This window comes from Elephas maximus, chromosome 18 (genome assembly GCF_024166365.1).
Source record: "Elephas maximus indicus isolate mEleMax1 chromosome 18, mEleMax1 primary haplotype, whole genome shotgun sequence".
In the NCBI taxonomy this organism is placed as follows: domain Eukaryota; kingdom Metazoa; phylum Chordata; class Mammalia; order Proboscidea; family Elephantidae; genus Elephas; species Elephas maximus.
The window spans coordinates 71578412-71605168 of record NC_064836.1 but is presented as its reverse complement, the minus strand read 5'-3'; the positions used below and the strand labels follow the sequence as shown (position 1 = coordinate 71605168).

General features: G+C 41.2%; 1 protein-coding gene across 18 annotated transcripts in view; it reads left to right on the top strand.

The window, feature by feature from the left end:
• The window catches only part of ABI3BP (ABI family member 3 binding protein), a 301406-nt gene that overhangs the window by 267265 nt on the left and 7384 nt on the right, over positions 1-26757 (top strand). For all 18 annotated transcript variants that reach the window (XM_049858519.1, XM_049858510.1, XM_049858515.1 and 15 more), the window contains 4 exons: positions 2431-2559; positions 3108-3176; positions 5333-5542; positions 11974-12082. In XM_049858519.1, coding sequence (XP_049714476.1) covers positions 2431-2559; positions 3108-3176; positions 5333-5542; positions 11974-12082 — 517 coding nt within the window. The remainder of the gene's footprint in view (positions 1-2430; positions 2560-3107; positions 3177-5332; positions 5543-11973; positions 12083-26757) is intronic.

Genomic DNA, 26757 nt, shown 5'->3' with positions numbered 1-26757 from the left:
ATCTAGGTGGTTTTTCCCAGCAGCTGAAAGAGGAATCACCCTCTCATCCATGCTGCTGGCGCCTTCCCAAGTCATGGCAGCCTTGGGTGTGTCAGAGTAGAACTCTGCTCACTCCACAGGATTTTCAATGGCTGATTTTTCAGAAATAGATCCCCTGGCCTTTCTTCTGAGGCACCTCTGGGTAGACTTGAACCTCCAACCTTCCGATTGGCCCCTACAAGGGAACAGGTTTACCTCATTAATTTTAAACCCGGGGCAGCTCTGACTTGAGCTCTAGTAGCCTTCAAGTCAGGACAAGTCACAGACTGAAAGTGAAGCCTGTCGTGTCCTCCATGGGAAACTCAGGGGACTTCCACCGTAGAGCTGCCATGTAAGGCGGCATCTTCAGCTACAGCTCGATGGCCTTGGTTCTCGTCATACAAAACCCCTGTTCTCTCCCATCTGTGTCACTGGTACAGCCCACCCAGCTCAGAGAAGACCGTAAAATGCAGTGTGTTTCTGAGACTAACTCTGGGCCCCCACAGTCTTGCCATCTACCTCTAACTCAAAGGAAATGGCCACATGGAAGGTTCAAACAACAAACAAAAGCAGCTGTACAGATTTGGTCTGATTAACGTTGCAGAACGTGCATCCTGAATTCAGGAAGTCAGCTAAGTACCCCGGGAGTCCTCTGAGCTCTCTCCCACGTGCCCATGAACCAGCCTTAGGTAACCTCGGGTGGGGCATCTGCCACTTTTTTCCCCTCTCTGGCCTGCTGAGGGCCCTGAGTCCTGCGGTCTTTGTCCAAGGAGGGAGTGCTGTGCCAGCATTTCCCGCTGACTCTGCCAGCTCCGAGAGCTCATGCAGACTGCGGTACAACTTCTCTTGGTTTTCACTTGCCCTCTTATTGTGGCCCACTCCCAGTGGGACCAGGAGCATGAATCCCCAGGGCATGAACCAGAGGCCCATCTGAGTGACTTGTCTGGGATTCTCTGCTGGGCACCGTCCTTGGGTCATTTACCTTTGGCTCTTTATAGCTTGAGAATGACTACTTTTTCCAAAAGGAATATAAAATCCAATCTAGCCTCCACTCTACTCTCGATACCCAGACCTGCCTGGATCTTGAGATGGATTCAATTTTGAAGGCCTATACCTGTTTTTATAGGAGTCCTGGTGGCGCAGCGTTTAAGTGCTCGGCTGCTAACCAACAGTGGTTCAAGCTCACCAGATGTTCCATGGGAAAAGATGTGGCCATTTGCTTCTGCAAAGATTTATAGCTCTGCAGACCCTATGGCGAAGTTCTATCCGGTCCTATAAGGTCACTACGAGTGGGAATTGACTCAACAGCGATAGGTTTTTATACATGTTTTTGCAAGAGTAAGGGAGTCATTGTTGAATGTAGCAGCTGTCTGGCAACCAGGCCAGAATCGTGGTAGTTACCTTAAGAATCATTTTTCTTTTTCTCAAGACATCTCCAGGTTAGGCTATTCTATCTCCTTGACATCTCTCATGTCTCATCCCTTCCATCCAGTCCTATAACTTCCGCCATACTGCAGCCTCCTTTTTTCTTACACTCCAAAAAACCAGTTACCGTGTCAGAGTAGAACTGTACTCCACAGGGTTTTCCAATGGCTGATTTTTGAGAAGTAGATCACCAGGCCTTTCCTCCAAAGGACCTGTGGGTGAACTTGAACCTCCAACCTTCTGGTTAGCAGTTAAGCATGTTAACCATTTGCATATCCAGAGACTCCTTTTGTTGCATACACAACTTAGTTTCCTGGCTTCTGTCCCTGCACCAGACTTACATACTAACAAATCATCCTCTTCCCATCTGATTGTATTATCTTCCTATTTAGAATCTTTCAGTGGGTCCTCATTGCCAAAAATAATGTCCAAATCCACAGCACAGTATGAAGGGTCGTTCATGATCTGCCTGCCCTGCCCCTCCACTCTCACTTCTCACTGCCCCTCCACTCTCACTTCTCACTGCCCCTCCACTCTCACTTCTCACTGCCCCAGCCCCTTCAAACTGTTTTGGGGTCTCCTAAACTCACCAAGCTGTTTCACACTTCCCTGCCTTCGTTCTTGCCTCACCTTTTGACAGGAAAACAGCTCTCATGCCTACCTACTGATCATGTCTCCTTTTAATGAACATATCCTCTGTGAAGACATTCTTCCCTTCCCCCCTCAACACCCTCCATCTTTTCCCATAATCACTCCCTTCCTTTGGCCTCCCTGTGACCCCATCCAATTCTTTCACAAAACCTATAATATTTCATTATACTTAGTTGCCACACCTGTCTCCACCAAGGACCAGGTCTTGTTTTCTCTCCAAGCCTGGCAAATAGTACCAAGTCACATGGTCATTGCTTAACAAATATTTAGCGAATAAATAAATGGGAGACTTGGCGGTACTGCTACACACCTGAGTACTTTGGTTCCACATTACAGGAATCATTTCACCAGGCCAAGTAACATCCCCACCCTTGAGGGCAACACCTGGGCCTACTGGAGCCGCCTCAGAGAAAACAGAGACAGAGAAAAAGCAACCCACAGTTTCCGCCTCTGGAGAAGAATTTGGTGAGTATGTCAGCCAGCTCTCGTTGGATGCTTAGCTACAAGGTATAAAAGATTCAACTAAGGGAGCAGGGCAGGCAGTCTCAGTGCTGGGTCTTCTATTTTATTCAACTTTATAATTAATACAGATCTTTTTCATTTTAAAATTATATTTATTTTCATTGCTTCATTATAGAGTATGCTCCTTCCCTTAGCAGACATAGAATAAAATGCCCAGTTTGCTTCTGAAAAATATCTTGCTTATCTCCTACATACTACTGAGTCACCTGTTGTTAACTAATAGTGTACATACCTTGATTTATTAACGATCAACTTGTTGGTGGTAATCTTTCATTCCTTATTTCTTACCCTCCAAAACACCTGCAGCAGGATGCAATTACAGGCCTTTTACTAGGCACAAATATGTGTAATAATAATAATAAAGGAAATTAAAAGCTGCAAGCAGTTAACTAGAAGGCAGATTGAATATATTTAGTCTTCACAACTTTTTCACTGTATTGTGAAGCTGTCTTATCCTTTTGCCAAAATTCTTTATTATCTTCCATTCTCAGGTAACATAACTGACTTTAGTTCAAGCCCCACCAGAGAAACTGATCCTCTTGGGAAGCCCAGATTCACAGGTGCGTATAACTGGCTCCAAAGCTCAGTTTTGACAGGGTGATCTTTGGTGGGTGTATTAGTCAGCTATCGGTATGTGACAAACAACTGCAAAATCTTAGTAACCTACTACACTAAGGATGTGTTCCTCATGGACCTGTTAGCTAGGGAATGGCTAACTTAGAATGTGCTTGGCTGGGTGATTCTGCTTGAAGCACAGCTGAGCCTCTGGTTAGTTGGGTTCTGGTTTGCTCCACATGTGTTCATTCTGGGGCCCAAGATGAAGAACCAACAATAGCCCAGGAGAAACTGCCCTCAGGGTTAGAGAGATGTAAAAGAGGAGGCATCCAAATACACAACCACTCTTCAAGCTCCTTCTTGTGCCACATCTGCCAATACTCATTGGCCAATGACCGTCATATAGCCAAGTCCAAAACCCAGGATTGGGGAAGTACGCTCCTCCCATGGGTGTGCAGGATATTTCTGATCAATCATCTAACATACCACAGTAGGAAAGACATGATGAAACATACAGTCAGTATTCCCCTTTGTGAATTTTTTACAAAGTGGACAATTTGATAAACTTTAACATATATACACACTCATAAAACCATCATCACAGTCAAGATCATGAGCACATCAAGTACCTCCACAGGTTTCATCATGTACCTTTGCAATCACTCGCCCATATTCTCCTCCCCTCTATGCTCGGTGCCCAGGTAACCACAGATCTGCTCTACAGTACATTAGTTGGCATTATGTGGAATTTTAAGTAAATGAAAACATACAACATAAACTCTCTTTTTGTCTCTTTCACTCAGCACCTATGTGATGGAGATTATTTAAGGATTCATCCACATTGCTGCATTTGTCAATAATCCATTACTTTTTACTGCCAGCGCTATTCCATTGTATTGATAGACATTATTTTGTTTATTCATTAGCCTGCTCATGACATTTGTGTTGTTTCTAGTCTTTTACTATTACCAATAAAACTACTGTGAACATTCATGCTCAAGTCATGATATAGACATATGCTTTTATTCTTTTTGGTTAAATACGTGAAGGCTATATCATGTGTAGGTATATATTTAACATTTAAAATACTGCCAAACTCTTTTCTAAAGTGATTATCTTCCCGTCAACACTGTCTGAGAGTTCCAGTTCCTCTACGTCCTTGCCAGCAATTGATATGGTCAGTCTTTTTAATTTTGGCCATTTTAGTAGATGTGGGAGCAGTATCTAAGGAGCCCTGGTGGTAAGAGCTCAGCTGCTAACAAAAAGGTCAGCAGTTCGAAACCACCAGTTGCCCCATGGGACAAAGAAGTGACAGTCTGATTCTATAAAGATTACAACCCTGAAAATCCTATGGGGCAGTTCTACCCTGTGCTATATGGTTGCTATGAGTCACTATCAACTCTCCAGCAGTGGGTTTGGTTTTTTGGTTTGGGGAGTAGTATCTCACTATGGTTTTAATTTGCATGTCCCTAATGTTGAACATCTTTTCATGTGCTTATTTGCCATCCACTTAGCTTTTTGGCAAAGTATTTGTCTGCATTTTTTGCTCATCTCATTTTATGGGATTGTTTGTTTTCTTGTTACTGAGTTTGACCGTCTTTATATTTTTCTGGGTACAAGTCCTTTTTCAGATACATGTGTTTGCAAATATTTTATCTCGGTGTGTGACCTCTCTGAGGCAAGATCAGATACACAGCAAAAGCGGCGTAATGTGAGATTATAAAACCGAGGTAGATTATTATACGCACTGCCTTCATGAGACACAACCAAATGTCTGTTTCTTACTCAGTAAAAACCATGCAGTAATGACTCCATTTTCTGCACATGACATTTCTGGTCCCTGGTTAACGTGTGGTCAGCCAGCTCCTCTCTGTCTCCAGCACTTCTGGGCCCTTCCCCTCATTCAAACCATGCTTAGGGAGACCAAACTACCTTTGGATGTTAGTATAAGCTAAACCTGTTTAGAAAAGTCAATCAACAACAACATCCATATCATGCGTCAGGATCTTGGATTTTCTCAAGTTTGAACCCTCCACACTGTTGCTTTTCTCCATCTGCCTATAACATGAGGCCAGATTCTCTCAAACATGTAATTATATATGAGATCACATCATTTTTCACAAGCTCCAAAAATGCTAAACCTCGGAATTCTCTCTCTTAGGTCCTCATGTACGATACATCCAAAAGCCTGACAACCGACCCTGCTCCATCACCGACTCTGTCAAGCGGTTCCCCAAAGAGGAGGCTATGGAGGGGAATGCCACCAGCCCACCACAGAACCCACCCACCAATCTCACTGTGGTCACTGTGGAAGGGTGCCCCTCATTTGTCATCTTAGACTGGGACAAGCCACTGAACGACACTGTCACTGGTAAGATCATAGCACAATGACTGTTACTACGGCGGGAAACTTTGGTAACATGATGAGCTGAAAGTGTGGTACCTTGGAGCAAACTCTGACCTATGCAGCGTATCTGAGGAGCAGCAAGACCTAGCAGACTTCTGCTATCCCTGTGGCACTTTATTATCAAAAATGTCACATGATGGCGGGGGGATCTCTGCCTTTGTCTGGGCTCCCTGTTAATTTTGCAGCCCTCTTAAATCCACATTCCTTCCATCTCTTCTCAGAGCATTCTTTCACAACATGAAGATACTTCTAGTCTTTTCATCACCAAGAGAATTACAGAAATTATATTAGCAGCTTTTCACTGCTGACTATATTTACATTTGTTTTCCTGAGCCTGAGAATGGTTGCATAACTCCATAAAATGCAATCAATGTCACTAAATGGCACATGTACAAACTGTTGAATTGGTGTGTTTTCTGTGAATATTCTCAACAACAATAACAAAATAAATAAAATTCTGTTAAAAATAAATTAGTTTTCCTTCACCGACCCAAATCCTAGATTGATCTAGGCCTTTGAAGCAGGTAAAAATTATTATAACAGCCTTAGGGAAAATTTTTAACATTTCTGTTCTTGCTCAGTTCTCTGCTCATCTCAAGAAATGTTTATTTTGTCATCACCCACCCATTCCATTAAAAGTGATCGTAAAAATGAGAAACTCTGAGTCATTCCTGAATGTGTTGAATCTGTTATAAGAGAATTTGATTTTTTTCTCCATAGTGAATGGAATAGTCAGACAAGAAAATAAAAAAAAATACAAAAGCCAAGCCCATTGCCATCAAGTCGATTCCAACTCATGGCAACTCCATGTGTTACAGAGTAGAACTGCTCCATGAGACTTCTGGGCCATAATTATTTTGGAAGCAGGTGGCCAGACCTTTTTCCTATGGTGCCATTGGATGGGTTTGAGACGCCAACCTTTCGATTATAGTAGTCTAGCACAAACCATTTGTGCCACCCAACAAGTGGGAAAAGACAAACAATCTCAGTTAGCTACAGACTATAGCAAATAGCATAAATACATGAGGTCCCTGGTGCCCAGGTCCCTGCCATGGACCTGATGTGAGTAGATGGGAAATAGAGGGGATGGCTAAGAGGCTGTCAGGAAGAATAGAAGAGTGCAATACAAAGGATAGAGGGTGGGCAAGGGGGTGGAATTCAGAGTCCACCCAAAACGTTTCTTTCCTGAGTTGACTTCTGTTTAATCCTTCTTTTAGTTGACAGACACACACTCCCCTTTAGTGAATACATTCTAACTCATTGCTTCTACATGTTCCTTCTACACTAAAGTAGAAGTCGATACACCTGAGAAACAGGCCAGAGTCTGGGTTCTTGGAAAACTTAAAGTCAAGTGAGTTATAGGTTGTTGCTGTGTGATATGCCAAGAGCATGACAACATAGGCTAAATTACAGACCAGCTGTGTTCTAGATGTGCAACTTTGGGCATATTATTAGCCTCTGTGAGCCTTAGTTTCCTCATCTGTAAAATGGGATAATAATGTCCCATTGCAATCAATTTATCGTGATGATAAAATTAAATAGGGAATTTGTACAGCATAAATTAGAAACTGCTAAATTATTTTTTTGTCATTCATAGCAACAGTAGAAATGGTATAAATAGTATTACCATTATTATTTTAGAGCTGTATTGCCCGGAGTGTGATGTGCCTATCTTAATAATATATACATTTTCCTGAATTATCTCACAAGAAGGCAACAAAGTCTTCTGGGGAAAAATGCCAAATATTCAGTGTTAGTTCTTTTGGGATCTCCTTATGTTTTTACTATTAATGAAATTATAAGCAAAATGCTATATTTTTAAAATAAGAAATGTGCACACGTTTAAGAGGCTGTCTTTGCCTTATGGAATATATTCAAGATATATCTGAAAATACTTATTACAAACACTAACTTTCCATTTTTGTCGTGTTTGTGGACTTATGAAAATGCTGTTATAATTTTAAAACATGAAAAATGAAAGGTATGTTTATAAAAAACCAGAATGCATATTCAAAATCTAGAATTCTGAGATGAGAGATGTTTTTTAAATTATATTTTAAATAATGAAGGTAGCTTCTAAAGATCCATTTTGAAAACCCTGATCTTTTGGGGGAAAATATTATTAAATCAACTTTTAAAACTTAAATGAAAATTAGAGAAGATATGCAATCAAAATTTCAAGTACTAAAGGCTACTGTAGTACTTACGAAGCGTGTCACACGGTTGATGAGGAATATCCCAAACCAGAGATGTTTTCAGAAGGTGGTTGCTTCAGCACATAACCTAACTGGAGTGTCACATAAATTATTCTTTTTGGTGACTGAGCAGCTTGAATCTTCTCAGTATTTCAAAGCATTCATTTTTATATGGTAAGACTTTAATAACTATTTTCTCCTCTTAGAACAAACAAAACTAGTCACTTTATCAGAAAGATAGTTTACGTAACGATTCTCTCAATGCAGCTATTGGAATCTAAGAAATCCTTGCATCATAGAATCTTCAAGTAGTTGCCTTGGCCAGCCGCTTTCCTCTAGAGATGAGAACGCAGTCAAGCAATTTAACAAGGACCCACAGCTACGAGGGCCAAACCAGACACCCCTGCACAACCCCTAAGTTTATTCATCCTTATACTCTGCTTTGATTAAGAAATGATTTCAAATAAGGTATATAAATTCCCAAAAGCTAAATAATAAATATAGAGGAAAATAGGACAAAGGAAAGATTAAAACGAGAATAATAAAGTGAGAACAGAAGAGAAGTATTACGTAGATCCCATGCCGTGTGGTCCTGTATATTTTCCATCAGTGAATCTCCAAGTTGGGCTGGTGCTTTCTTTCATCTGCCCCCAAAGGGGGTGGAGAAACACCATAAGTATGATTCTCAAAGTCTAAAAGATAAAAACAAACCCATTTCTCTGGAGAAACCAGGGCTTCCTGATATGTAATAATTAACTTTCTTAACAGCATCCTTATAACCAACATAGCCACTCACTTTGTAGAGCTGGTTTTATAACACCTTTGAGTGTGAGCCACGCCATAATTCCAAATGATCTTCAGGAAAATAATTTCCCAAGACTCAAACAATGCTGCCAAGGCCCACCACTTTCTGACCATCTGGATTAACCCTAAGAGATTTTAGAACATCTTGAGCTGGGCTGTCCAGTACATCAGCCACTAGCTACACATGGATATTTTACTTAATATTAATTGCCATTATATAAAAATTTTTAAACCTGTAGTTCTTCAGTCACCCTAGCCACATCTCCAGTGCTCAATCGTCCCATGTGGCCAGTGGCTGCCATATTGCTTAGAGCAGCTCTAGAGGAAGGATGCAGTACTTAGTCTTTAAATGACCTTCCATTATTCCCAAAAAACAAACCCACTGCCGTCAAGTCGATTCCAACTCATAGTGACCCTACAGGAGAGGATAGAACTGCCCCATAGAGTTTCCAAGGAGCACCTGGTGGATTCAAACTGCCGACCTTTAGGTTAGCAGCCGGTAGCACTTAGCCACTACACCACCAGGGTTTCCTTCCATACTGGTTCTTGAAAATTAGTTTTTGACGCAGTTTAAGGGATTACCCTTATATGTCCAGAAACCCTGGTGGTGTAGTAGTTTAGTGCTACAGCTGCTAACCAAAAGGTCAGCAGTTCGAATCCACCAGGTGCTCCTTGGAAACTCTATGGGGCAGTTCTACTCTGTCCTATAGGGTCGCTGAGTTGGAATTGACTCCGTGGCAATGGGTCTGGTTTATTGGTTTTCTTGTATGTCCCAATACAGGTCTAGATGGCAGAAATCCTATGATAGAGAGCCAGGGTAAGCCCTCACAGGCAGCTGAGCCACAGGAAGACTGATGGCCCACTGTGAATGCTGAGAATTCTGGAAAGGGCCAATGTCCAATCAGAAAGCCAGCCCCACACCACTTAGACCATGACCAGAGTAATCTTAGCCCAAACCAAATGCCCACTTTTTCAAAAGGCAAACACCCAGGAACACATCCATAAAATATTTAACCATAAAATACAACTGGTCTTCTTTCCAGATAAACCAATTGTAGAATAAATTGACTTAGTCTTCCAGGCCATGGAGTACAAATTAATTAAATGTTAGGAAACGTTGATAAAAAAATAATGATCTTAGTTTTTGGAGAGAGTTTAGGACCTTTTTAATCAATGTATAATATCAGGGGAAAAAAATTTAATCTATTTTTAAAACAGAGCCTTGCGATAATAAAAGCAATAATACTAGCTACCACGTGTTGAGCAAAATATATGCAAAATACTATTAAGCACTTTCCATATGTTCCTAATTTAATCCTCACAAGTAACACTATGAAGCAGATATTACTATTGACGTTTTCCAGATGGGGAAACTGGGACTGAGTTAATGACAAGTGGCTTGGTTTGCCTTTTTCCATTAAACTATACTGTTTCCATTTTTTAAAAAATAATTTTACTTCATTTTAATTATTCCTATCTTTTTCTAGAAAATATCCCTTTACAGCTGAGGAAAAGATCTAAAGTGAGCAGATAAGGCTTTAGGATCCTCCTCTTCCCTCCCTTTCAGCCTTCTGTTAAAATGAAGAACCAAGAGGGTTGGGATCAAAATGGAACTGAACTACAAATAACCAAAAACCAAACTCATTGCCATTGCATAGATTTTGACTCATGGCAACCTTACAGGACAGAGTAGAACTGCCCCTATAGGATTTCCAAGGAGCGGCTAGTGAACTCAAACTGCCAACCTTTTGGTTAGCAGCCAAGCTCTTAACCACTGCGCCACTAGGGCTCCGAACCACAAAAAGAGAGCCTGATATCCAGTATTGATCACCAGTCATTAGTCCTTTAATAGCTGCACTGATGGTATCCAGATACAATGGCCACTGCCTTCCAGCTTCATGTTGAGTTTATAGAAGGATATTTATGCAGAATTTTCAGAAGGAGTCATCCTCTGTCTTGAATTTTCAAAATATACCTTAAAAATTCTCCCAAAATTAAAATTAGTGATTTTAGGTCTATGAATTATTCTACAGTTTTAATCTTATTTCCAATATCCACCTCATACCTTTGGTCTCGGAGCTAGCAGCAGAAATCCCCAAAAACTTGTCAGCTCCTCTGTGGTCTTCCCACCGTCCCTTGATGCCCAGCACTTACGTATTTCTTCATGTTGATGGAGCTGATTTTGAGTGGGGCTTTTTTTGTTTGCTTAGCTGGCTTTTCTTTTTTTTTTCGGTTCTGTATACAACCTTGTCATATGCCTAAAGCTAAATCCTAACTAAGAGCTTAGTGCCAAAAACTAATTAACAACTTTGTAAATTATCTTCTCTTATTCTAAAAGTCTTTCTCTTTAGATTAGCTCTTCCAGCTCATGGAAACATGCCCTTAAGTGAAAGTAATGTAGACCTCCATGAATTTTTTTTAAGTGCAAAGAAGATTATCAAGGGAGTATTCCTCCTTATGTAAGGTAAAAAAAAAAAAAAAAAAAAACACAACCCATTGCCGCAAAGTTGATTCCAACTCATAGCAACCCTATAGGACAGGGTAGAACTCCCCCACAGGTTTCCAAGGAGCTGCTGATGGATTCGAACTGCTGACCTTTTGGTTAGCAGTCAAGCTCTTAATCACTGCACCACCAGGTAAAGTATGGGTATATAAATGTCATAATGCTATAGTTCAAAATAGTGAACTGTAGAAAAATATAGCTCATTATTTGGTTGACTGTTATTTGCTGCTGTGATTTTTAACTCTAAGATGTTTTTAGCAGCAGTACCATATATTAAATTAAGTGTTCTTGGCCTTTTCCTCAACTATATTATAAAGCCCTGTAGAGTAGAAAACATGGTTTCTGTTCACACACCAGTCTTCACAAGGTGCTTTTCCCACACTGGGCTTTCCAACAATGATGATCTGACTTACCTAACAAGCCCCAGTGGTGCAATGGTTAAGAGTTCATCTGCCAACCAAAAGGTCGGCAGTTTGAATCCACCAGCGGCTCCTTGGAAACCCTGTGGGGCAGTTCTACTCTGTCCTGTGAGGTTGCTCTGAGTCAGAACTGACTGAACACCAACGGGTTTGCCTTTTTTTTTTTTTTTTTTTTGAAGTATCTGAAGCAACCGTCAGAGCACCTTCTGTCTTCACTGGTTCTAGGCCTTCACTGCTCCAGTGAAGGAAAAGCAGAAATGCTCAATGAGCAACTGCTGAAAGGCTATTGGGACCTTCCTCAACACTGACCCTCCCCATGTGGATCTTGCCAGTGTATAAGATCAGCGTGTCTCTAGAACTTTGATGTAAATTGCTCACTTTTAGGAGAGTGACTTTATTATGCCATTAGCCTCAGGAACAATTAAATCAACTGGGATATAAAAACAAGTATCTGTTGTATTTTTCACTTTTCAGAATATGAAGTTATATCCAGAGAAAACGGGACATTCAGTGGGAAGAATAAGTCCATTCAAACTACAAATCAAACCTTCTCCACAGTAGAAAATCTAAAACCAGACACAAGGTAAGCCCCATGCTATTACAGGTAAATGCTGAAAATGCGAAAGTTATAGCCACAACGGAGGGAAGAAAATTAGATCATCCCCTCTGTCTTCAGGGAGGGTGTGATTTGCGTTTCATCCTTTGGCTTTCTGCACACTCACTAGATATTTCTGAAGTCATATTTTGGTGCCCAGCAAAGCACTGATATGAACAGAAGAGCTGTCCAAATAGTAAGTTAACAATATAAACGAAACCAGCTGACACTGAGTTGATTCTAACTCATGGAGTCTCCATGTGTGTCAGAGTAGAATTGTGCTTCATAGGGTTCTCAGTGGCGGATTTTTCAGAAGTAGATCACCAGGCTTTTCTTCTGAGGCACCTCTAGGTGGACTAGAACCTCTAACCTTCTGGTTAGCAGCTGAGTGCATTAACTGTTTGCACCACCCAGGGACTCCAGTTAACAACGTAGCTGGAGCCTAAGAATACAGAAGGCCATTTGTCTTAGTCTCCTAGGACTGCCATAATAAAGTACCACAAAGGAGGTAGCTTTAAACATCAGAATTTCATTGTCTCACAGTTCTGGAGGCTAGTAGTCTGAATTGAGAGTGTTAGCAGGGCCACGTTTTTGCTGAAGGCTCTAGAATAAGATCTTTTCTTGTCTCCCTCAGCTTCTGGTAGCCCTGGGCGTTCCTTTTGCTTGTAGATGCAACCTCATGTGTCAGTCTCTCCTCTGGCTGGCTGTGTTTCTTCTCCACTTTTATAAGGACACCACTCAGATGGGTTTAGGACACGTAGTACTGCCATATAACCCCAGATTAACTTAACTAATAACTGCCCCATAGGGTTACCAAGGAGTGGCTGCTGGATTCAAACTGCTGACCTTTTTGTTGGCAGCTGAGGTCTTATCCACTGTGCCATCAGGGCTCCATTCATAGGAAGATGGGTTAGGATTTCAACATATCTTTTGGGGCCACACAATTCAGCCCATAACAACCATTGATACTAAATGTTGATATTAAATACCAAAATTTAGAAAAGGAAAAGTCCATCTTGAGAATCCTTCTCTAAAGTCCTTGGACCAGAGACACCTGGAGTGTGCATGATGGAAACTAGATTTGGAACATGGAAGAATCTGACTGGCAGGCTGGCTGCAAAAGGGAGTAGGGTAAAGAAAAGCAAAGCCAAGTGACATGTGTAGGTGAAAGTGTTTGACGTTAATACTTAAATACTACAGATCAGTCTCAGGCACACCAGTCCTTTACTTTGGACCTTTTATAGATAGAATGCTCCTTAGAAGCGAGGATGGCAAGACTCTGTCTCATTTACTTTGGACATGTTATCAGAAGGGACCAGACCCTGGAGAAGGACATCATGCTTGGGTAAAGTAGAGGGCCAGTTTGAAAAATAGGAAGACCCTCAACAAGATGGAATTGACACAGTGACTGCAACAATGGGTTCAAACATAACAACAATTGTGAGGATGGCTCAGGACCATGCAGTGTTTCATTCTGTTGTACATAGGGTTGCAGTGAGTCAACCAACTTGACGGCACCTAACAACAACAACATTGATAAAATGAGAAAAGATACATAACTCTGACAATAGAGTTATGTATCTTTAGCATTATTCTGTAACAGGTTTTCATAGCATCACTTACTATACATTAATACCAGGTTTGTTCATATTGCTACATAGTTTTGTGATTCCTTCTTAAAATCTAAAATATCTAACATTTTATCAGTGCATTTTATTATTGAAAGAAAAATAAGGGCCTTAGACATTTCCAGAAATGTAGTCTCTGGAAATGTAGGGAAGGGTCAAGAAGAGGTTTAATTTTCTTTGTTTGTTTCACTTCTTATACCTCTCATCATCATCAATACATATCAATTGAAGTGAATTGAATTGGGTGGGCATTGACCGTGACACCCAAAGGAGCCTGTTCTGGCTCTGGCAGCAGAGAGGCTCTACTATAATCTGTTCAAAGGAGAAGGACACATCTAGTTCATTGTAGATGGCTTGCTGTGTATAAACCTTAGTCCTACACTGAAAAAATAACACTTTTTCCACAAGTTCATTTTTCTTAAAAGTTCTCTATTTTGAGCTGTAACATGGAAAAGTTTGCAAGTGTTAATTTGTGTAAAGGATTTAAGTTAGCCAAAATAAGCACATATTTCAGTAAAAGCCTATTTGATGATCTTGGTACTATTTCCTTAGTAAGATTGATAGGGAGGGAAAGCCTACTTTTATTATAAGATATTTTTAGAAAAGAGAAAAAGAGAAAGGATCATTTAATTTGGATTTTTTTTTAATAGATGGATTGGACTTACAGAACTTGCATAGTTTTTCCTTTCAGTTTCCTGCTTTTTATTCCACTTAATAAAAAGTGGGCTGTGTAGTAACATAGTCACTGAAAGGCATCCAGTTTGTAAATGTTCGTTGTCTTCCTTTTTGGAATCATGCCGTCCTCTGAGCTTCTCATGGTGTACCTATTTTCTCATGCCTAGAATGTACAGTAGTTATTCCAGTGGCATTTTAAACCAATTTGTTTGTGAACATTTTGCATTTCCATCCAACTAGTATTTATTAGGAAACCCTAATGGCATAGTGGTTAAGAGCTACAGCTGCTAACCAAAAGGTTGGTAGTTCAAATCCCCCAGGAGCTCCTTGGAAACCCTATGGGGCAGTTCTTCTTGGTCTTATAGGGTCACTATGAGTTGGAATCAATTCAACAGCAATGGGTGTGGGTTTTTTTTGTTGTTGCTGTTTTTGTTTTTTTAAGCATTTATTAAGTGCCAGCTATGTCCCCGTGTGTGCTTGGTGTTGTGGCTACAGACATGAACAAAACTTGGTGCCGGCCCTTGGAGAACTTGAGTGTAGTGCAGTAGGCAGTTAATAATGTTAATTCCACACAAAGTGGTGAGAGCTCTGGCCAAGTGTGCATGAGGTGCTGTGGGATCCCTGAGGGGGCTGCACCTAGCAAAGCCTGGGGAAATTCGGAAAAACTTCTTGGAGAAGGTGACACCCAGGCTGAAGCTTGGAGGACGAGTAGAAAGGACCTAGCCAAGTAATTGTGCTAGCAGAAGGAGGGTCCTGAGAACAGCACGCATAGCGCACAGGAGCCTGAAATGACAAGATTGTGTGTGATGAACAAAACACTGCTTTCACCAGTATGAACGGTAAAAAGTGACTAGAGATAGAGGAAGAAAGAAAAGTGGAAGCCAGGTTGCAGAGCACCTGTCTTAGTCAGCTAGTGCTGCTTTAACAGAAATACCACAAATGGATGGTTTTAACAAAGAGAAATTTATTTTCTCACTGGCTAGTAAGCTACAAGTCCAAATTCAGGGCAGGGGAAGTCTTTCTCTGTTGGCTCTGGAGAAAGGTCCTTGTCATCAGTCTTCCCCTGGTCTGGGAGCATCTCAGCATAGGAACCTCAGGTCCAAAGGACACTTTCTGCTCCTGGCACTGCTTTCTCAGTGGTTTGAGGTCCCCCACTCTCTGCTTGCTTACCTTTCCTTTAATCTCTCATAAGATAAAAGGTGGTGCAGGCCACACTCCAGGGAAACTCCCTGTACATTGGATCAGGGATGTGACCTAAGCAAGGGTGTTACATCCCACCCTAATCTTCTTTAACCACAGACAGAGATTATGATTTATAACACATGGGAAAATCACAAAATGGAGGACAACCACACAATACTGGGAATCATGGCCTAACCAAGATGACACATATTTTGGGGGGACACAATTCAGTTCATGCAAGGGCCCTTCTGCCAGCTCAGGAAACTTGGTCAGGAAATGGTGAGACCCTGAATGATGGTAATTGGGGTGTGTCTTATTGTGACTTTTCATTTTAGTTGGAATAACTACTTTTGATACTAGAACTACTTATAATGAGTAACGGTTGCTGAACCTGGAATACATCTAACAAAAAAGAACATTTTGTCAATGTCTTGGTAAAGGTGCCATTTTGGCATCTGACCTAATTGGGTAAAGGAAGTGGGTAAGAGAAAAATTCCCTTGGCTTGAGCTGCATTTTATTCTGTGATCACAGGGCCAGGCAGCTCATGAGGTTCACAACCGGCTCCTATTTGCAATTGTCTTAGAACTCATGCTAATTTCTTCTGGAGTTTGCCTCTGACTGAAGGATAACCAGGGGTCCTCCTTACCTGCCCTCATGGTGTTCATCTTGCTTATCTCCTGGCCTTTATCAGTGGGCTTTCTAATGGCACCTGCAACTTATCCTTGCTTCAAGACTAGCAAAGCCTAAAGTAGGCTCTTTCTGAATTTGTCTTTAGAGGGAAAAAAAGCAATATTAATTTAGGGATCCCTGAAATCAGGGCCCCATGCCAAGTGTTACCACTTGGCACTAATTTAGGGGCATTCCTTGTATCTACATGCGGCTAATTCAGTGGTATTTTTAGGATTTGGTATGGTTGAATAAAATCCATTAGGGTACCAAGACTGTTAATGTTCTTACATACGATATAACTGAAAGTATACTGCTAGTCCTTAATTGGTTGTGACTTAAAACTTGCAAATGAGTAGTTTGAAGTAAAAGCATTTTCCCATGGGGTGGGGCGGGGGGAGTATATAACACACATAGATGTAAAGAGCTCTGCTGAAAATTATTTCGTCCACAGTATGTGAAACTTTGTAGTGGCCAAGTAGATTCAAGCCCCAATGAGCCTGTGTATGCGTGATTTCACCTCTGCGCTCACAGAGCTATGCCAGAGATTATTATTTATTTAATAGGGAGGAAAGTTTTGAGCTGAAATATTGAAATTATGTGTTGAAACTCAGTAAATAAAATAACTTAATGATCTGGAGAAGAATAAAGTGAATTAGAAGTGTTTCGTTTGAGACTTTCTAAGCTGAAAAGTATCGGGGGAAACAAAACAAACACCCACAAAGCAGTTGGAGAGCATCACCAGGCAGTACACAAGAGCACCGATTTAGAAGGGGAGAAGGCTGTGTGGAATACTTGGGACTAGAACTTGATGGTAAGGATAGGATGGAAGGAGGCAGCTGGTAAGGAAAGGAAACACAACAACAGTAGTGCTTTTTAAAACCAAATCCACATGCATAACCTAGAAGAAATACGAGTAGTCTTCAAAGTTACTACTGACAGCAAGGCCCCAAGCAAAATATTGAAATTACAAGTCCCCACATTTAGGTTTGTTGGCTTTTTCAATGTAAGCATTTTTCATACTATCTTTAATTGTTAAGACGGTTTCTTTCCGTTGTATCTTGTCTACCCCAGCAATGAACCAGGATGAATGCTAATGAAACACACGCTGTAGAATAAAAAAGTATACACAGGATGGAGCCACCAGGTGGTTTTTCTTAGCTATGAAGAATGACTCTAGTCACACCTCAGTGCTTGAGATCTGAGATCTGAAAACAATCATTACAGGCTAATCTTCACATACCCACATGGGTGGAGTAGAGCTTGGCGTTAAAACACTTAACCCGGGAGACTCAAGACAGAGATTTTAGATCTCCAGAGCCTTTTTGGTTAGAAATTTTAAATGTTCACACACTATTCCAGAACCAAAGTGACTACGTTCCCTTCTCCTCATAGCTTATGCCGAGCCCCTCCCTGCCTATTTTTATGATTTAGCCAGGATTTTATCTACCCTGCAGAAGTACAAAAAATGGCCCATATTCAGCTAAAACACACACACACACACACACACACATGCCCACAGTTAGGGACCATCCAGTGGCTGTTCCGCTTGGAGTTCGTCTACACACCTACCCTTAGCTTCTTCACGTCTATGGAGAGCCCAGCCACTGACGTCCATAGGGGGTGGAGCCGTGGACGTCCATGGGGGCGGAGCCGCTCCTGTTCATAGAGGGCGGAGCCACTGACGTCCATGGGGGCGGAACCACTGACGTCCGTAGGTGATAGGGCCACTGACATCCATAGGGGGCGGGTCTACCGACATCCATAGGGGCGGAGCCACTGACATCCATAGGGGGCGGAGCCGCTCATGCCTACAGAGGGCGGAGCTGCATGTCTGCTCTGGGGTCACCTGGGTGCCTCTCTGAAGGCAGCGCGAGGGGCCGCCAGCCGCCGCCGTGGCACTGTGGCGTTATACGTGCACAGGAAAGGGGGCTGCCTATGGGGAACCATAACTGCTTTCTTTAGTCAAGTAAGACAGGGGGGATCTGTTACCAGAGGCAAACTGCTGTAGGATAACTCCATCTCTTCCTTTAGAGTATCCTACTCTCACCTGTCACCTGTAAAATAAAAAATGTTGAAGAATGTTGGTGTCTAGTTGAGACAGTGCCCATCGATCTCCTCCCTTATACCTACTTTCTACTTCTTCCCAGTCAGATTCTGTTTTAGCTTCTTATTGTTGCCATGGGTTTCTACAGTAAAATATTTAGAGAAATAATAACTTCATGCACAGTTTCAACTTTGGCAAACAAGTTTCTCGCTGCTTCCTCTGGCCTCATTTCAAATCTTCTCCGAACTTGAAATAAGGAGGACAAATAACCCTTGTACTTCTGGGCAATCCACCCTTGCTTCTCTTCGTTTTTTCTTGATTCCTGACTGGCTCTCAGTGCTATGTGTTCTTTCTCAAGACTGCACATAAGAAGGAACTAAACTTTTTCATACTAAAATGTAAATGACTGAAGAGACCTATGCATTATGACTTCCAGGAGTATTTTAATAGCCATCATATTAAGCTGAAGAAAATATATGATATCAAAACGCAGTTAGTGGTGGAAACACCTTGGGGGCCACTGGCTGAATATACAGAGGTTCCCTTCTCCACGTATACCACACTCCTGCACTGTAACTGCCATTTCTCTTCATTTTCTCCCTTAAAATTCATTGCTCTTGAATTTAGAGAATGGGGAGAGAAGACAATAAGCTTTCCTGCCCCACTTTTACCCAAGAACACCAATCTTTTATCTAGAACACTAATTCTCAGTCTTTTCAGGCAGCATGTGACCTTTGCCGAACTTACAGAAGAATATTAAGAAGAGCCTTTCCTATCTAAAGACAACCACTTTGTCTTCCAAGGCCACTATGATTATTTTCAGTTTTGTGAACAGAAATCAGTCACTGGTTGCCATTGAGTCAATTCTGACTCATGGCAACTGCCTACGTGTCCGAGTAGAACTATGCTCCATAGGATTTTCAGTGGCTGATTTTTTTTTGGATGTAAACTTCCAGACTTTCCTTCCAAGGCACATTTCAGTGGACTTGAACCTCCAACCTCTTGGTTAGCAGCCAAGTGCCCTAACCCTTTGCACCACCCAGGGACACCTCAGTGAACAGGGGATCTGATAAAGTATATGTCTTAATAAGTTTTACACCACTGCTCAAAAGGGTAGAGCATGTGGACTAGATGGTCTCTAAGGTTTCTCCTAGTTCTAAAATGGTATAATTCCGTGGCACCTGAAGCCACGCGTGGAGCCAGTGGGAGAACTATAACTGAAAAGAAGACCAAAACCTCAGCCAGTCCTTCAGCAAGTAGAATTGTCCTGGTAAACTACTTTTTTCTGGATCCCACTCTGTCTGCAGTCTGCAATTTGTTTCTAGATAAATTGTTTTTAGCATACGTTTTGATAATCCACTGATGGTCTGGATTCCTCCTGATGAACTGGTTGGGCAATACAGATGGACACGAACAATCACCCAACACTAAAAAAAAAAGCCCTTTAATCTCACTCTTCTCCCCCAGGGAGCCCACATCTCTCCTCACCTGACAGAAAAGCTGCAGAATCCATTGTGCGTGCCAGACTTACATGTGGCCCAGCCATTTCCTATGGAAAATGTACTCTGTCTGCGTAATTATGATAAATCAAATTCACTTAATCTGCTCGAGTACTTTTATTGTCCTCTGTGGTTTGGGAGGATTTTGGAGAACAGTTCTCTCTCTAAGACTAAAACCTACCAAAGCGACCTACAGCTGGCAGCAAAAGTAGTTTGGGACTGTTGTTTAGGTTGTTTCATTTAATAAAACGTTGGCTCTGAAGGTTAGCTGGAAGGGAGGCAGCAGTGACTTCTTGTGACCTGTAAACCTGGCTGAGCAGAGGAGGCGTGTGGAATAGCCATCATGCCCTTTTCACAGTGTGGTTGTGAAATTCTGGTCTCTGCAGATTCTGTATTGACTTTTCAACATCTCTTCTCATGCACTTTGCAGACAAAAGAGACTGCCAAAATATCAGGCATTTTATTTAGTTTTATTGTAGGTGTGGGCAAAAGGAGAGAAATTCCTTCTTTGTTAAAAAAAAAAAAAAAAAGAAGAAGAAGAAGAAATTGAGGTGATGACTCAGTTTAGTAACTTCATCCGACAAAGGAAAAGCTCTCTAAGAGCTTGGAATGCCACTGGTCTATAAAGAGAATTCTTCCTCTCACATCACTGTGTTCTTTTTCTTACTTTTTGCTTTGAAATTCTTGGTATCTTGGGAGGGATGGGAGAAAAACATTGGCAGTACTACAGCCCAGCTCCAAAATTTCTGGACACAAGAAACATCCCCAAGGACATAATAGGCAATTCCTTATGATCCTTCATGCCTACCGGTTCCCTGCTCTTCTCCCTTCGGCCCCTGATTGAGGCCTGTTTGCCTTCAAGTGTCCCCTCAGGTCTGCCCTCATGCTCCTTATCTCTACGACCAGGTCATCACAACTGCATGTGGCAGGCACCCGGAAATGCTTCCAATAATCCTGCCCGTCCTTGGAGCAAGCTCGCCCAAACAGATTGATTGGATAGTCCCTTCCCCCTTTGAGTGGACTTTTTTTTTTTTAATCCTACTTTTCCAGTTTTCCTCTTCTGACTGAAATCCTACCTGATTAGAGGCTCAGATGTTTCAAGACTACCAAAACCAAACCAGTTGCCATCCTGACTCATGGCAACCTCATGTGTGTCAGAGTAGAAATTTCCTCCATACGTTTTTCAAAAGTAAATTGCCAGGCCTTTCTTCCAAGGTGCCTCTGGGTAGACTCAGACCTCCAACCCTTTGGTTATCAGCAGAGCACTTAACCATTGGCACCACCCAGGGCTCCTTCAAGGCTACACTAAGGGTAGAATCAGTAGGACAAACATTCAAGTCAACAGTTACAGGGTGGCCTTTCTCTACAAAAAGCAGTCTGCTTAATGTTTTTGAGGCTTCTGTTACAGTGAAAAATCAGTTTTTTAAACGAAGACGAAGTGTATAACTAAGAAGTTTACCAAATAATAAAACTGTAATTCAGCTTTATATTATAAGCATAAACAGATGAAAGGTTACAGAGGAGGAACAAAGGAAGCAGCTGCAGGAAGGGAGTGACCCAAAGAATTGCCTGCCGTAACTAGACCTGAAAGTTATTCTGGAGGCTAATATCACCTCTCCCACTTTTGAAGAAATCAGCCTGAGGATAGATCCTGAAGGTTGGGGTTCCCTCTCTCTGACATAGAGTTTTCCTCAAGAACCACAGATTCCACTTTTTGAAACCCTGGTTTTTCACTTTTCTATGCATTGATACATATTTCTTTGATTCACGTGCTGATTTTAACAATGTCTCAAACTGTTGGTCTCCAGCTTTACCCTCTATTTCATTATTCCACTCTTCTGGGGTAATGCTTTGGAGTTTTGTAGCGTCTTCAAAGAAATCTTAAAGACCATTTTTTTTTCCCGTAACCTTGGAGCTATTTTGATGATAAGCAGAAAGACTTACCTGCTAAATTTTCAATCCTTCCAGTGAACTATTGACTATGCCTGTATTATAGCCTCCCAACCACAAGAGCAAGTATTGTGGACATAAAAGAAAAGACCTGCCTAGAGAGTCCTATGAAAGTGCTTGTCAAATTCTCCAATAAAATAGGGGTACCTTTTTTTTTTTTAATTCTCCAGATATACAAAATATAATACTAGCTAATATTTAGAAAGGAACCCTGGTAGCACAGTGGTTAAGAGCTTGGCTGCTACCCAAAACGCCAGCAGTTCAAATCCGCCAGCCGCTCCTTGGAAACACTAGGGGGCAGTTCTACTCTGCCCTATAGGGTTGCTATGTGTCAAAACCAACTCGACAACAATGGGTTTGGTTTTTTGGTTTAATATTTAAAATGTCATTAAAAAGACAGGGAAGAAAAGACCAAAATGGATGTTAAAAGAGACTCTGAAACTTGCTCTCTTGAATGTAGAGTAGCTAAAGTGAATGGAAGAAATGACGAAGTAAAAGAGCTGAACAGAAGATTTCAATTGGCGACTTAAGAAGAAAGTATTATAATGACATGTTCAAAGACCTGAAGTCAGAAAACCAAAAGGGAAGAACACACTTGGCATTTCTTAAGCTGAAAGCACTGAAGAAAAAAAATTCAAGCCTCAAGTTGGAATTTTGAAGGATTCTATGGGCAAAATGTTGAACGACGTGGAAAGCATCAAAAGAAGAAGGAAGGAATACACATAGTCACTGTACCCAAAAGAATTGAGTGACATTCAACCATTTCAAGAGGTGGTATGTGATGAAGAACCAATAGTATTGAAGGAAGAGGTCCAAGCTGCACTGAAGACGTTAGTAAAGAACCAAGCTCCAGGAATTGATGAAATACCAATTGAGATGTTTCAACAAGCAGACGCAACGCTGGAAGTACTCACTTGTCTATCCCAAGAAATTTGGAAGACAGCTACCTGGCCAACTGACGGGAAGGGATCCATATTTTGCCCACTGCAAAGGAAGGTGATCCAACAGAATGCAGAAATTGTCGAACAATGTCATTAATATTACACCCAAGTAAAATTTTGCTGAAGATAATTAAAAAATGATTGCCGCAGTACATCAACAGGGGAACTTCCAGAAATTCAAGCCAGTTTCAGAAGAGGCTGTGGAAAGAGTATTATCATTGCTGATATCAGATGGATCTCAGCTGAAAGAAGAGAATACCAGAAAGATGTTTACCTGTGTTTTATTGACTATGCAAAGGCATTCGACTGTCTGGATCATAACAAGTTATGGATAACCTTACAAAGAATGGAAATTCTAGAACACTTAATTGTGCTCATGCAGAATCTGTACATAGAACAAGAGTCATTCGTTCAAACAAAACAAGGGGATACTGTGTGTTTTAAAATCAGGAAATTTGTTTGTCAGGGTTGTATCCTCTCACCATACTTATTCAATCTGTATGCTGAGCAAGTAATCCGAGAACATGGACTGTATGAAGAACATGGCATCAGGATTGGAGGAGGACTTATTAACAAACTGCAACATGTAGATGACACAAGCTTGCTTGCTGAAAACAAAGAGGACTTGAAGAACTTAACCAATGAAAATCAAAAAATGCAGCCTTCAGTGTGAATTACACTTCAACATAAAGTAAACAAAAATCCTCACAACTGGACCAATACACAACATCGTGACAAACGGAGAAAATATTGATGTTGTCAAAGATTTCATTTTACTTGGATCCATAGTCCATACCCATGGAAGTAGCAGTCAAGAAATCAAATGACACATTACATTGGGAAAATCTGCTGCAAAAGATCTCTTTAAAGTGTTCAAAAGCAAAGATGTCACTTTGAGGACTAAGGTGCACCTGACCCAAGCCATGGTATTGCCGTTGCCTCATATGCATGCAAAAGCTGGACAATGAACAAGGCAGGCTGAAGAACTGATGCATTTGAATTATGTTGCTGATGAAAAATATTGAATATACCGTGGACTGCCAGAGGAATGAACAAATCTGTCTTGGAAGAAGTACAGCCAGAATGCTCCTTAGAAGCAAGGTTGTTGAGACTTTGTCTTATGTTCTTTGGACGTGTTCTCAGGAGGGACCAGTCCCTAGAGAAGGATATCATGCTTGGTAAAGTGGAGGGTTGACGAAAAAGGGGAAGACCCTTGTCTTAGTCATCTAGTTCTGCTATAACATAAATACCACAAGTGCATGGCTTTGACAAAGAGAAGTTTATTCTCTCATAGTCCAGTAGGCTAAAAGTCAGAATTCAAGGTACCAGCTCCAGGGGAAGGCTTTCTCTGTCAGCTCTGGAGGAAGGTCCTTGTGATGCATCAGTCTTCCCTCGGTCTGGGAGCATCTCAGCACAGGAACCTCAGGTTCAAAGGACACGCTTTGCTCCCGGCGCTGCCTTCTTGGTGGTATGAGGTCCCCATGTCTCTCTGCTCACCTATCTGTTCTATATCTCAAAAGAGCTTGGCTTAAGACACAACCTAATCTTATAGACTTCATCAATATAATTGCCACTAATCCATCTTATTACATCATAGTGATAGGGTTTACAACATACAGTGCAATCACATCAGAAGATAAAATGGTAGACAGTCATACACAATCATACAAGGGAATCACGACCTAACCAAGATGACAGATATTTTGGGGGGACACCCCTCAATAATATGGATTGACACTGTGGCTGCAACAGTGGGCTCAAACATAGCAACAATTGTGAGGAGGCACAGGACCTGGCAGTGTTCCGTTCTGTTGTACATAGGGTTGCAATGAGTTGGAACCTATTCAACAGCACCTGACAACATTTAAAACCACTGTGTGCCTGGCTCCTTGCTTTTATGTGTGTTATCTCTTTTAATCCTCACCAAAAATCCTCACGGATTCTTTTACACTTGTATGTGAACATACTATTAATAGTTTCCTCACAAGTAACATTATCCTCATTTTATATGTGAGGGAAGTGAAGTTCAGAGAGGTTAAGGCACCTTCAAGTCACACATTAAATATTGAGTGCAGCTGTGAATTTGACTACAGAGTCCACACTCTTTACCATTGAACCATGCCGCCTCCTGAGAGGGAGGTGCGAAAGGATTGTTTTGGTTGGATACGGGACCTACCCGGGCAGAACCAGCCATGGCATCCTGGGAGGAGTGTTATTTACCTGGCTTGCCCTCTATGGGGCCCAGAGGCTTGATGCAGTTGTTACCCAGACTCTACTCCATTTGGATATTTGTTTTGATGTAGTAGGTCTTATAAAAGCCTTTTTAAATTAAATTTTATCAGAAATACATGTACATGGTTTTAAATCTCAAATAACGCTACAAAAACATTTTCTCTCTATTCTTAAGTTCTGTTTCCTAGAGACAATCATTTCACTTATTTTAGCTGTGTCTTCTGCTAAATTAAATCCATATATCTAGCCTATTCTTCAAAATGGTCACTCAAGTCATTATTTATTCATTTATGGCAGCATCTCTCCTCACCTTCATCTTTTGCCCCCCTCCTGTATTGGGTTCCTAATTCCTCCATCCATATCTCCTTCCTTCTTTGTTTACACCCTCGTTCAGTGGCATTTCTTCAGACACACATCTCAGGAAAAGGTTATGGAAGATAATATTTATAAGTCCTCGCACATCTTAAAATGTCCTTGTTCTACTCTGATACTTCAGAGAGTGTTTAGCTGGACATAAACTTTTAGGATAAAAATTATTTCACAGAATTTTGAAGGCATTTACTTATTTTCGGGTTTCTCGTGTTGCTCTCAAAAAGTCAAATGTCATTCTAATTCCAGACCCTTTGAATGGGGTGTCTTGTTTTCTTCTCAGAAGCTTTAGGATTTACAGTAACCTGAAATTTTGCTAGTAGTGTGCTTTAGTCTTTTCTATTTTTTGTTTTGTTTTGTTTTGCTGGGCACACAGTAAGCGCTTTCAGTCTGGAAACTCTCTGGGTGATTTTCTACCCTCCTTCTTCCCTGTGCTCTCTTCCAAAATTCCTATTAGCTGGGCATTGTATTCCTTGGATAGAAGTCCAATTTTCTTATTTTCTCTTTTTATCTCTGGCTTTTTGTTCTAATATTTGTAAAATTTCAAATTTATCTCCTAAACCTTGTATTTAAATTTTTATTTATGCTCTATCTTCTATTTCTGTGGGGCAATTCTACTCTGTCCTATAGGGTCGCTATGGGTCAGAATCGACTCGACGGCACTGGGTATCTTCTATTTCAAGGAAACTTTGTTCTCTGAAATTTTTTAATAGCATTCCTATGCTTATTTCATAGGTACAGTCGGAGACAGTATTCTCAGACCTGCGGTGTCATGCATAAAAGTGTGCTTTTTGGGAGTTTTTGCCCCCACAAATAGTTTTACTTAGGGTTTAACTGGCCAAAAATATGCCTTTAATTTCCCATTAAACTTAGTTTAAAATAATTTCTTCAAAACTTGTCGTGTCATAAAATGTTGGCAAAAAAAAAAAAAGGTAGCTCATTTGTGGGCATGCTGCAAAAAGAGCTAAAGTGTAAATAACCGTGAAGTAAGAAGACACGGAGATGATTTCAGCAATCAGACTTGGCCGAAGCACAAGGCTTTTGGCAATTGCCTGGAATACGGAATGCGTTGCCCACTGATTCCAAGTCCAGATGCCTGTGATTTTTTTCCCATTTTCAATTCACCATAGCTCCCCACCCCCCACTTCCCCCACCCCCCACCTCCCCCCACCCCCCACCCCAAGGCCATCAGGCCTCTCAGCAATACTCTCTGGAAAATACTCCATGCCAAAATTCCCTAAGCATGTGTGATTTATTTAAAAGAGTGGCATAGGTGTTTTTGTATCTGCATTCTCTTATGACAGTGATAATAGCACCTTGTAGAGTTGTTTAGTTTACAAATTACAAAATTGCATTATCTCACTGGAACTGTATGAGGTAGGAAGCCGAAAAACCTAACCCATTGCTGTTAAGTCAATTCCAACTCATAGTAACCCTACAGGACAGAGTAGAACTGACCCACAGGGTTCCCAA